Source organism: Zosterops lateralis, assembly GCF_965231275.1.
Source record: "Zosterops lateralis genome assembly, chromosome: 12".
Classification (NCBI taxonomy): domain Eukaryota; kingdom Metazoa; phylum Chordata; class Aves; order Passeriformes; family Zosteropidae; genus Zosterops; species Zosterops lateralis.
Window position 1 is genome coordinate 6,441,005 of NC_139772.1, and position 13,768 is coordinate 6,454,772.

The 13,768-nt window shown below is 41.5% G+C and overlaps 1 protein-coding gene across 2 annotated transcripts in view; it reads right to left on the reverse strand.

The window, feature by feature from the left end:
• WWOX (WW domain containing oxidoreductase) overlaps positions 1-9,983 on the reverse strand; it is a 479,405-nt gene extending 469,422 nt beyond the window's left edge. For both annotated transcript variants that reach the window (XM_083869921.1, XM_083869922.1), the window contains exons 1-4: positions 9,852-9,983; positions 6,960-7,024; positions 5,642-5,699; positions 4,946-5,124 (exon numbers count right to left, since the gene is read on the reverse strand). In XM_083869921.1, coding sequence (XP_083726047.1) covers positions 4,946-5,124; positions 5,642-5,699; positions 6,960-7,024; positions 9,852-9,958 — 409 coding nt within the window. In that variant the 5' untranslated portion in view covers positions 9,959-9,983. The remainder of the gene's footprint in view (positions 1-4,945; positions 5,125-5,641; positions 5,700-6,959; positions 7,025-9,851) is intronic.
• Positions 9,984-13,768: the final 3,785 nt, after the last annotated feature.

Sequence of the window (13,768 nt, forward strand, 5' to 3'; positions counted from 1 at the left end):
GATGTATTTTCTCTCAGAGGTTTTCCTCTTCCCAAAACAAACTATCCAACAAAAACAAGCTGACTTTTTCAAGGCTGACAAAGTTCAGGTGTTCCAGTGTAAGAGAAATTCCCAAACCATACAAGAAATCAATAAAGTGAATCTGAAACAAAAGCTATTCTGAGCAGTTCCTTTGTAAAAGCTCTGCCAGTTGCAAAACCTCTATTTCATGTGGAAACAGGAGAGAGAAATTAGAAAATAAACAGTTCTTCCGAAGAAAAATGTGCACATTTTTCAAGGAAAGCTTGCAATCTAGCTCAAAAATAGAGCTGGATAAGTCCTTCCTGACAGGAAAAACATCTGTGGGCTTAGACCACCAAACTCCAGGCAGTACAGCAGAAGACAATGAACATATTTAAGACAGTCAAACTAATACTAATAAAATCAAGTACTCAGTGATATGTGAAGGGTCTGTTTAATTCTGCTTAATCTACTCTAGTAGTTAAGAGGGGAAAAATGTAGATTGCTTTGCATTTCCGTTGTTTGTAAGAACATGTGTTAATAGACTGTGTCATCTTTTGGTAATATGTACCAATAATTTTTAGTTGGAATCAGACTTTCAGAGTTTCAAACCCCAGTGACACTGCTGTAATCTAAATTGCACAAGTTTTGAAATAACTTTTTTTTTTTTTATTGTTTCAAGCTAGCTTTTCATCTAAAAACATCATCACAACAAGGTTTAGGCTGGAAGGGACCTTAAAGACAACGAAGTTCCAATCTCCTGCCACAGAGAGGGACACCTTCCACTAGACCAGGTTGCTCAGAGAGTCAGTAGGGAAAATGTTATAAGAGACAAGAATAAAGCAGAAAAACTTCTACTATTTATAAAAATTACATAGCCAGTTATTGAAAACAATTTTTTATATCATAAAGCAGATGTTTAATTGCGATAGGTTATAAGCCCATTCCCCAGGCTTTTGCACCAGTATGACAAAAGTTGCTCACACTGAAGTTCTGTACAAGAAATAAAAGAACCATGGTATACACCAAATGTATATATACACCAAAATCTTACTGGAGCAGTGATTCATCTTTTAAGCACTGATTTAGTACCTAATCCACAGATTCTCTCCTGGCTAAGGCTTCTCTATTGCACAGAAGTAAAAGTTCCAGAAAAAAAGAGAATTCCAACAAACCACTAAACAACAGTTATTTTGAGGAAACAATCTAAAACATTAAAACATTATCAAGGAAAGCAATACAGCAAAGCCACATTGTGGCTGGAACTTCTGGATTTTCCTCAGCCTCTGAAACCTAATTTGGTTGTTTTGGGCATCCCTTTCAAAAGCAATGAACAGGCTTCTTTTGACCTTCAACTAGCAGAAAAATTAGAATCTCAGTTTGAGCAACTGCTTGGTTGTGATTATCAATACAACTTTGAGATATCTTGGAAAAGCATGAAGAAACAACCTACTTTGTGGAATCTGCCTGCCTGGACAGAACAGACCCATCCTGCCCTTCCTTTATAATTTTCCAATACCACTTGCACTTCACCACTCAGACACACTTCACAGTCACTGGGTTAGATGCAACTGCACCTGACACAGAAACCAGAACATATCGTGGTCCCATGGTCATACAGGTCATGTATGATCCTCAAAAACAGACAGCAATTTTTATCTAAGTCAGAAAATCGTATTAGTTACACAACTAGCTCTCAAGTTAGAGTATTTTTTAAAAAATGTATCATCTGAGATTGCTTACACATACAGTTGAAAATACCACATCTCTGTGTAGAATTAAAACTAGAGGAACTGCTGACATACTTTTATAAATTTACAATTTTAGCCCTAATAATTAGGGAACACAAACAACAGAATTACAGGAGCATTTCCTAAGAAGAGCAATAAGCACCAGGTCGCTTTTGTTCAGTACTTTCAAAGAGCAACACAGACCTCTATTGGCAGCACTGGTGAGCAGGAATCAGCTCACACCAGCAGCAACCTGGGGAAGGTCTTTCTCTGTAAGCTCGTGTTGAAACCTTTGAACAGAAAAACAACACTCAAAATTGCACACACCTTCAATTCCTCCCAGTGGAATAAGTTTTACTGCCTCTGACAGAACCAACTGACAATTTACACTATTCACATTTAAATGTACAGAGAACAATATGCTTTTAAAACCAGGACTGACAGCACAAGACTGAATTGTTTAGTAAGTCTGTCCTACTTCTTTTTAATCCACCAGCTTTACTGGGATCAAAAGTTACTTCAATTTTCTAATGTGATATTCGACTAAAATTTTGATTGACCTTAAAAAACTAGATGAGAAAAGAAACCCCAAAGAATACTTGGAGTACACTGTCAGAAGAAAAAGCTCCTAAAAGAAAATATTTCACTAGCAACTCTTGAGCTGCTAGGACCTCTTTGTATTGTAAGAGCATTAATCATTTGTTAACCTTTTCCAAGTTGCTAATCAAAAATAATTAAGTGTTTATAAATGTATTTTTAGTAGCTTTCCTCCTCACACTATCCACAGCACTTTTAAGGATTAAATCAAGAAAGTAGGTGTACAATCTAGGAGATTCTTAAAACCACTTTCCTAATCAGGAATGAAAAGAACCAGCACAGGGCAGACAGTGTCCCTGTTTACAGACATGTTAAGTTAATGGCAATGAGGCAATGTGTGACACCACTAAAACCCTAAAACTGCTGAAGTCATCCAAAGTATTCCCTCAGTAACTAAGCAAGCATCTCTATTTTTCAGAAGTTGAGGAGATTTTTCAACTCTAAGGGAAAAAATGCTCCTGACAAGCTACACAGAAGTCCCTGTATTAGATTCCCAAATAAAGTGAATTAAGATATCATTCCATCCTCACTGATCTGTTTTTAACATTGCTATCTTAAAGCAGAGTATATGGATAAATAAAAACATCACTTATATGTTCATCCATCTTTCAAGGGATTCTCAGCATTTTCCAAACTTTATCTTGAGCATCCAGCAATGCAGCAATTGAAAATGCATTTTTCTGACTTCAGTCAGATCAAGTTACAGCTTGATCTTTGTTCTACTCATCCTGAAATGAAACATTTCTCAGCAAACAGACAGACACCGTAGTTAGTTATTTTCAAATATACCACTGAAACTCATCTGGACAACAATCAAAGGGTTATTTTTTTTCCTTGCATTACTGAGTACAAACAAATGCCCAACAAGTAATACATTATTTTTACATCTCTTTCCACTTAAGGGACAACATTTCCCTCAAATTATTTATGCTTACCTCTAAAATAAAACATTTTGCTGTTCTGAAATCACAGGAATTGTTTACTCCTCAAAATACTCAGGGAGCAAACTATTAGCTCCAACATACAGAAAATTTAAAAGGACTATCTACAACACCAAGTGGAACACAGCACTGAAATCCTAAAATAACTGCAAAATAAGCTCCAAAACTGGTAAGAGTCCCCTTGAACCAGCTCATTAATCCATGTTCCATAGCAACTGGTAAGAAACATCAGATACTGCATAGGACTAAAGCAGCATTAAATGCAACATGATACGCAAGAGTTTTGAGTTAAATGGGCCATAATACCATCTGAAAGACAAATTTGCTACCTTCATACTTATGGACTCTAAATCAAAGCAAAAAATATTTCAAGATCAATTACTTGTGACCAATCCAGATTATAAACTAAGGAAGAAACATTAAAAAAATTTTTTGACAAAACCATCATACATATTGAATTAATCTTTTGCCATGTCTGAAACACCTCTCACTCATTCCACACGGCTGAATGGCAGCTCTGCCCCTGCTGAAGGCAAATCCCTTTGAGTCCAGGTAACTCTTTAAATGTTCAGAGACTGCACAGTTGCACACAAAGCAAATTGTACTGCTGGATGCAATGTAGAGGAATGCTGTACCAAGAATTTGGAACATAAACCTCATTAGAAAGCCCAAATTCATTGAGACAGGTAAGTACAAGACCTGCTGCCCCAACTGCAGTGCCGATCTGTAGCAGCACACCAGGCAGTGACAGCAGAATGTGCTGTTGAGGCCTAAACTGCAAAGCACAGTAAAGCTCTAAATTCTTCATGTGACTCCTGTGCAGTAACACTCCCTTAAATAATTTAGTAATAAAACCCAAGGAAATTCAGAGGGGTAAGTCCTGCTATTAACCCATTTTCCAGAACGTCTTGAAGGTTTTCCAGTGTCCTCAAAAACGCATTTAAGTCAAAATTCAGAACTAAAGTAAAAACCACCAAATAATTTGCATAAGGACTCCTTTAATATTGATGTAATCCCATCAGATCAGCAATTATCTGAATCTCTCACTCATCCACTATAGAAGCAGCAATATCTAACAGGTATTTAAACAAGCTGGGTGACTGAAAGGATTTATAAATCTGTGAGTAATACAACTAATAGGAATTAATTACTAAAGGTCATAAATTGTATTTATTTGAAGTAAAGGAGCATCGAGTAAAACATCCTGACACAAGTTCATCATCAAATTCACTTGAAAGTTCCTTCAGGTATAAAAATTCCACAGCCTGTTGGGAAAATCTTTACCTGAGTTTACTTGCTGGCATTAGAAGTTTTTCTGAATACTTGAACTGCCCTGCAGCCACACAAACCTCACTCCTTGTCCTAGCCAAGATCATAAAAATAAAATTCCCTTCTCTTTCACAGCCATCCTTTATATTTTTGCATAATGTAAAATGCCTCCATTGATATTTTTCTAGACAAAATCAATTGTTTCAGCACTTGATATCTTCCCTGTAGCTCTCCTGTCAGCTCCAAATTATCCACACATTTTTTAAAAAACACCTTTCTAACCAGGCGTTTTATACAAAAAAAGTGCAAATCAAGTTCAAAAACCAAAAATACAGATATATTTAAACAAGCAAGTGGCCTATAAGATAAAGTTTGCCATATTTTACCTTATGTGCCATGTTAACCTACCTATTCCTGAATTGGCTCCTGTGATTATAACCACCTTCCCACTCAAGTCACGGCCCTGGAGAATTTCCATTGCAGTAGTGTTGCCATCATATTTTTGTCTAGTAGGAGGTTTTGCTGGATTATCTTCTACTGTAAAGGCCAGTCTTGGGTCAAGGTAGGTAGTTCTCTTATTTATATGGCTGCAAAAGAACACAAAAATTCAACTGTTTGAACCCTTCTGTTCTCTGCATTTAGATTTTAAATGTATTTCAACCACTGCTGTGTACAATTCCAATGGATTATTTATATTCCCAAAAATCAACTTTTTTTTTTTTTTTTTAGTTTGGTTAAAATCATCTCAATCACATTATTTAATCAAACTTTTTTTTCAGCTGTGACAGCATCCAACAATAATTGTATTTACATACTTCACAACCCATTCTGACCTTCACATGAACCCCTGACATAAAAGACAGAATTTTGTCAGGAGAAAAAAGTCTCATTATATTAGGAAGATCTTAGCAAATCTATAAAAGGACTCAACACTTGTCCTTGAAACAGCAGACACTGCAATATCTGCATTTGGATTCTGAAGCTGCATTTATTAATCTTTTTGTCTTTCCAGCTGATATTGTCACAGTATCATAACTCAAAAGGCTACTCAGCATGTAACCCAGCTGTCCTCCTTCAACATCATCCACAATTTGAGATACTTACTCTACAAAATAGACTTGTCCATTTTCATCAGTCTCCTGCTCCCATCCATATGGCAGATCTAGAAAGCACATAAAACATTAACTTTATTTTCAGGCATTAGAATACCCTTCAGTGTGAAGTTTAAGTGATTTCTCAGGCTGATGAGACACAACTCTGCATTATTTCTGTAGGTGGTGCAGGTACCTGCTGCCCTTGAAGAGCAGAACTTGAAAGAAGGATTGCTTCCCTAATCTCTCACAGAAGTACAATACACAGAAGATCTAGTGCAAGTGCAATGACTGGCAGATTAAGTACAAAGACAGTCTTTAAAAAATCCTTTCATATTATAGCACAAAAATAATTTCATGTTATAGCACAAAAAAACCCAGAAAAATGCAATTATGGTTTCAAGCACATACACATCTGTGCTACTTACAGTTCAGCATGTTATCCCTGCTAAAATAAATAGCAAAACCATACAGGAAAAGTTATGTGTAACACATACCAAAAGCTGAAAGAACAGAGCCCTCAAGTGGGCATGAGATAGAATAAATCAAACCTAAATGATTCAATGAAGTTGGAAGGATAAATAAAAGAAAAATGACACATCTTTACGTAAGAAATTCTTATATAAAAGATCCTACAAAAGCACCTAACAGATGGTATTCACAGTATTTCTATTTTTAGCTGGAAAGTACTCATTTCACTTTGACTGATATAAGATTTACTGAAAATATTTCACTTATAATCAGATTACCAATGCCAAAAGAAACATGGCTTGCCAACAGTGCAGTACTCCCAGGTACAGAAGCTTCTGGGAAAATCTGATTTAAGGCACTGATCCAAGGTATTTGAGAGGTCATTTTTCCTCTGGAAATGTCCTGCAACACTGTCTGCCTTCTGTTCTGGCACAAATATTTAATTGGGTTGGGGGAAACAGGTAAAATGAAAACTAATGAGGCTTCCTCCTGTGCCAGGGATACTTCTTGATGAAATCCATTCTTTGAAGAATATCATCCAACTATAAATATTATCTGATGGACACCAGGAAAAACAGAACTCCACCTTTGACTGTATGCTTTAAAAGCCACACTAAAACAAACTCTGTAACCTGGCATTGGTACTTTGGCTTTATGGAGCAACACAGGAAAGCCTTAAAACTGCAAAGTGATCACTTTACACAGACACAATCACAGAGGTAAAACCCCACTGAAATCAGCCATATTCTGCAAGCTCAGAATCAGTGACAATCAGGAGATCAAAATGAGATCAGTCGGAGTTTGTGGAGGAACTACATGTTTGTAACAATCTGAGCTCATGACAAAAGTTTAACACAAACCTCCTGCAACACGTTTCCTCTTCCCAGACTTAGGATGTTCCCACTGTGTTTTTTCTTCTAGGTGGCTGCAGGAAAAGAAAAAGTTTAAGATTTTTTAAAACTGCCTAATAATCCTTCTGATGTAACCCAAAATATTGCCACAGTTCTGAAAGTAACTAACTAGAGAACACAGGAGTCTATAAAAATTCAAATAAATATTTGACTTCCAATCCCAGTTTTCTTGCTTATGAGAAGAAAAAAAAAATAAAACTAAATAAATAAATAAATAAATATCTCTTTTAAAAATAACATTAACAGACCCAGAAAACACCTCAAAAAGATGATGATCCTTGGCAGGAGAAAGAAGCAAGAAAAGAATTTATCACCAACTAGTAGTAATAGTATCAGAAAGTCTTCAAATTACAAAAACACCTTTCTAAAACTCCTGCCTAACAATATTGATTTGTAGAGTATAACAAGTAAGTTGGATTTCTGCATGAGCAGTTGTAGCTTTGGACAGACACGTTTATCCACAGGCCTTGACTAGCAGGATATTAATTTAATACACATAACAATGGTATCCCATCTTTTTTTCCAATTCAAAGACTTTATTCATTTCAATCACCAGCAGAATTAAAATACTCCATCATAAGATTTTTCTGCACTATAAAGTAATAAGCAAAGTCATGTGCACATAAGCAAGGTCTTAAAATAACCAAGGTGCTGAAATCAGGTTGAACATTAAAATCTCATCTTTCATTGAGTGTTTTTAAATAACAACCAAGTTTTAAGAATCAGGCAGGGATTAATTAAGTGTCCAAACTGACAGCTGCCCAAGTGTGAAATAAACAGTGACAACAGTGATAAATAACACACAAATAACTACAAATAACCTACAGGCCCAACAGCAATTTACACACAACATAAGCAACTTTCCCTTCTTACAGCAACCCCACGGTGACAGCACATGGCATTACAGGGATCAAGCTGGGGAGCTGAGACTAAACAACTGCACCTGAGCGACCTGAAAATGGGAGATATTTAACCAAATTACAGCAGCCTGACATACAAATGCTTGTCCCAACTGCGTGCACACCTAACCCATCACAAACACCTTTAAAAGTCTTAAACCAAAATAATCATATTCCAGCTAAAAGTTCCTATTGGTGATGAGGTTTAAAGAAAATGCCCAGAATATGCAGAAGTATCACACATATGGAGTGCATAATTAAAGGCAGCAACAGTACAACACCTCTTCACACCCAATATATCTTTGGACACACTGGGCAGGATTTTTAGATAGTAAAGATATATTCATCTTATGCCATGTTCAGAAACTATTGTGAAACAGGAGTTTACCTGTTGAACCGACTGTGTAACAATTAGGCTCAGTAATACCTCGTTATTTCATAGGTTTGTTACTTTCACCAAGTGATTCCTTCCTCAAAGAGCTTTTGAAGTCACAGGAAATATACAGACAATTGACCTTAGAAAAACAAACACCTAGAGAGAGAAATTTCAGTGTTTACAGTTTATAGTGTTTATAGTGGATAAACTAAAGCATTCTGTCCAATGTTTATAAGAGCAGAACTTGGGGGAACGAGGTGAACTCAGCTCGAGTGAGATTGAACCAAACTTTTCCACCTTTTTTGTGGAAGGGAATAACTCTTGTAGCTTTAAACAGATGGAAGGAGATCCCAAAATCAGCATGGCTACCGAAACTGCACGAGATACACGTATCATATGTTATATATGTATAAACATATCTTCTAGTGAATTATTCCATCCTGTGGCACATCCCCTTTGTAACCTGGGAGGATGGAATCACGTCCAGTGGCATGGGCAGAAGGTGCTAAACTAAAGCATTCTGTCCAGCGTTTGTAAGAGCAGAACTTGGGAGAACGAGGCAAACTCAGCTCGAGTGAGACTGAACCATACATACTTTTCCACCTTTCTGTGGAAGGGAATAACTCTTGTGGTTTTGAACAGATGGAAGGAGATCCCAAGATCAGTGTGGCTACAGAAACTGCATGAGATACATGTATCATATGTTATATATGTATAAACATATATCCTAATGAATTATTTCGCCCTGTGGCACATCCTGTAACCTGGGAGGATGGAATCACGTCCAGTGGCATGGGCAGAAGGTGCTAAACTAAAGCATTCTGTCCAGTGTTTGTAAGAGGAGAACTTGGGAGAACGAGGCAAACTCAGCTCGAGTGAGATAGAACCATACTTTTCCACCTTTTTGTGGAAGGGAATAACTCTTTTGGTTTTGAACAGATGGAAGGAGATCCCAAGATCAGCTACAGAAACTGCACGAGATACACGTATCATATGTTATATATGTATAAACATATATCCTAGTGAATTGTTCCATCCTGTGGCACATCCCCTTTGTAACCTGGAGGATGGAATCACGACCAGTGTCGCGGGCAGAGGGTGCTAAATGCGATTCTTCATCTCCTGGCCCAGGTGTACTAAAGAGCTGAGGCACAGCTCGCACAGCTGCACAACTTCCATCCTACCTGTTTCTCCTGTCCCCACAAAGAAGAAAAGGGACCGATCTGCAGTATTGTGTAAAGCTCGGGCCCAGAGATAGCCCAGGAGCTCTGAGGCGAGCTGGAACAGCTCTGGAACAGCTCCGGGCCGCTCCGGGATCGCTCCATTCGGGGCAGGTGGCGGCTCCTCCGGCCGCTGCCCGCTCCCAGCGGCTCCGCAGAGGCTGCTGTGGCTGTCAGAGCCTCCGGAGCCCGTGCCGCACACCCAGCCCAGCGCTGCCCGGAGCCACAGACCGCACACCGACCCCGCGTCACCCGCACGCCGGTCCCGCCGCTCCTCCGTGAGGGGGACGCTGCCCCGGAGCGGTCAGAGCGCTGCCGGCGGGTTCGCCCCGCTCCCGCCCCTTACTTGGCGTAGTAAACCCAGCCGTCCTTGGTGGTGCGCTCCTCCCAGCCCGGTGGCAGCTCCTCCTCGCTGTCCGTGTCCTCCAGCCCCGCGTACTTGAGCGCAGCCATGGGTTCGGTGCGGCTCCAGGTTTGGCGCGGCCCCGCTCCGCCGGGCGGCCCCGCTTCCGCCCGGCCCCGCGGCACCATGGGAGTTGTAGTTCCCGCGGCACGGCCCGGTGAGGCGGGGGCACTGCGGTCACCGAGGGCACGGACACCGCCAGGTAGCCCGGCACAGGAGCCGCAGGGGTTTTGGCTGCTCTGTTCAGCCCTAGTGAGGCACATCTGGAGTGCTCTGTCCGGTTCTGGGATCTTCAGTGCAAGGGAGGCAAGGAGCTACCGGAGGCCACAGAGATGCTGAGGGGTCTGGAGCGCCTCATGACGAGTCACAGAATCACAGAGTGTGTAGGGTGGAAAACACCTTCAAGATCTCGAGTCCGACCCAGCCTTAACACCTCAACTAGATCACGGCATCAAGTGCCACATCCAGTCTTTTTTTTAAACACATCCAGGGATGGTGACTCCACCACCTCCCTGGGCAGACTCTGTGAAAAAAGTCTTGTTTTATTAGGAAGATCTTACCAAAGTCCACCCTCCAGAAGTCCAGTATAAAAGTCTTATTGGTTTTCCTCCTGATTTCACCAATTATTGAGAACTCTATAATTTCATGATCACTCTGCCTCAGTCGTCCTCCAACCACCACATCTCCCACCAGCCCATCTCTATTTGTGAACAATTGATCTAACATAGTCCCTTCCCTGCTGGGCTCACCTACCAGATGCAACAAAAAGTTATCATCCATGCACTCTAAAAATTCCCTGGACTGTCTTTTTTCTGCTGTATTAAGTTCATAACAGATGTCTGGCAGGTTGAAGTCACCTACAAGAACAAGGGCTGATGATCCTTAATCATTCTCCAGCTGCCTATAGAATAAGTTGTCCACCTCCTTCTACTTCCCTTCATCTACCAGGTGCTCTTCTACTGCCTGGGAGTGGGAGGCATACGAGTACTCTGAATCTAGATGGGCCTCCCTTAAAGATGGAAGGGCTGAACTCCACCAGTCTACTCCCCTTTCACTTTCCCTGATATTCCTTAATCGTTCAGCTTCCTCCCTAAGCTTGGCCACCAGTGAAAGGATGTCATTCACTTGTTCACACTTCAGGCACACCTCCTTCACAACACCCCCTGAAACAACTGCTAAGCTCAAACACTCTGGGCAGGAATGGGTCTGTATAGACACATCCTTTTTGGAGGGCACCACTTGGTCACATACACTTGTACCAACCACAGTTTTCAACCGTGTTGAAACCATTACTAACAGAAACCCCAAGACCAACCAGCCAGTAGAAACACCTCGAACAATACACAGTACTCCTTACCAGCAAGAGAACTAGCAATCCTGCCTGCACAAACTGCTGTGGCCACTGCCCAGAGACCTGCCACGGCCCTGTTTGCCTGCTCCAGGTCACCACACTACCTAGGGACCTCTTATAATGGGCCACTGTCCTGGATTGTAGTGTAGGATGTGCACGAAGTATTTATTCTATCACCATCTTCATGAGCTGTTGAAACCAGGTGGGGCAGTGTTTTCCCAGGCCCCCTTCCTCTGGGCTGTCTTCTGCTCATGGCCCATCAATGCCTTGCCCATGACTCACAGATAACTCCCTCCAGGAGTTATCTCTGTTTAATGGGCCATCAAGGACCCACTTCACAACTCATCATCCCATTGTGAGATGCTCCGCCCAGGGGGAGGAGACAAGCATTCTCACCGGGATATAATCACCAGTACAAGCAGGCCTGACCCACTGGATTCCCAGAGGACCAGAGGTACCAGACCTTTCTACAGGATCACAGCTTCAGGAATACCACCTCACCTGGACTGCTTCCACCACCCTGCTCAGATTATATTCTGACTCTGTCAGTGGTCTTTTGTATTATTGCATTTATTTTATTTTACCTTTTTCTTTCTTCCTATTAAATTGTATTTCTGACTTGAAGTCTCTCACTTGTTTTGCTTTCAAACCACTACAGCCACTCTTGAACTAAGGAAGCTCCACCCCTCACTCCTGAATGACTCACAACTGCAAGCACCTCACCTGCTCATTGTTCTTAAAATGGGCCACTTAGCAACTGAGGAGGAGGGACTGTGGGAGCTGGGCATGTTTAGTATGGAGAACACTGAGAGAAAATCTCATTAATGCAAATATCTCAAAGCTTGGTGCCAAGAGGATGGTGCAAGGCTCTTTTCAGCAGATGCACAGGAGCAATGGCCATAAACTAAAACACAAATTCTGCCTCAACATGAGGAAGAACTTCTTTACATGGAGGGTGGCAGAGCTTTGGAGCAGCTGCCCAGGGAGGTCGTGGATTCTCCCTCGCTGGAGACATTCAAAACACACCTGGACACATTCCTGTGCCACCTGCTCCCAGTGACTCTGCCTTGGAAGGGGGATTGGACTGGGTGATCTCCAAAGGTTCCTTCCCCTCTGAGCAGTTCTGTGATTTTAGGACATTAGGTGCTTCCAGTCCTCTGTTTTCAGAGTGAGTACAGTGAGGTCCTGGGAAGCAATGGGAAATGAGCTGTTCTTTAAGTTTTTTTCCCTTAGCTGTCACCACCTTATCTCAGGGATGAGACTCTTTCTCATTTTTCAGGGATCCTTGTTGAGGAAGACCTGGCTGGAGAGAAGTACCTGGCTGTGCTAACACCCACCTAGGACCTTGAAGGTTGCTTGCTTGGAGGCACAAACACAGTCACCTTTGCCAAGCCTAGCTCACCTGGTGACACAGCACAGTCAGCTGCAGAGGCTGAAGCATTCCATGAATTGGCAGTAACCTGCGGTAGCTCTGTCCTGGCAGCTGAAGCCCTTTCCCCACTGTGACAGATGGAGGGAGAATGGCTGTCACCATTGCTCAGCTGCTTCTGCCTTCCAGACCTGCGTGCTGTCATATTCCTGTCTGTTTACATAACCAAACCCAACAGCCAGCGGCTGTAACAGCATTGTTGTCCTTTGGTGGGGTGTCCTAAACAAAAAACAAGGCAAAGGCAGCGCTGGGCAGGGGCTGTGAGCACTTCAGATCACACCAGGTGGCAGTGCAACCTCACAGATGCACCGCAGGCTCTGACCCTCGAAGCCGAATTTTCATGCGCTATTTCAGACACTGACCTATATCGTTTCCTTGCTCCCCACTAATGGCATCCATACCTGGCCAGAAAAAGCAGCCTGAACTTTTTTTTTCTGCCCTGCTGCTCCCATTGCTTTGCAGGTTCCCCCAAGGGATTACATGTACTAAATTATCTCCTCCTGCTAGAAATAAAAACTCATGCATCATCAACAGCCTGTTCTCATGTGAGTATTACTGGCAGTATTAAAAAAAGCTGTGACTATACTTTCTTGGGTAAACATATGGGAAGGGATGCTTCAGTGACATACTTGCTTCTGGTCCAAGAAAAGGACCAAGGTGATGGGGCAGGTCTCAAGAAAATCGATTATTTAGGCTCACATCTGAAGTACAGAATAAGTTTTTTAATCTAGCACTAGTACTGTAGGGATGTGGAGCATGAGACAAAGGCAGGTAAAACCTCTGTGAAATTCCATGAAATCAGTTGTTGCTGTATAATTGGACTTGTATGTGGGACCACAGGCTGGTGAATGCTGTAACATGACAGGCTTGGTCAGGTTTTGGTTTATCCAAGAGCAGGAACAAAGGTGAGCATTTGTTATGGGGAATTGGCACATGGAACTGTTCTGGTAAGGGGCTGAGGGGTTGCCCTGTCCAGACAAAATCAGGGCCACCCTGGTTTTGAGAAAATACTGCTGCTGTCTCCTGAAAGCAGTGCTGTGGATCAGAATTTTGTGCTCTCTCTTACACTTCTCTAAAACA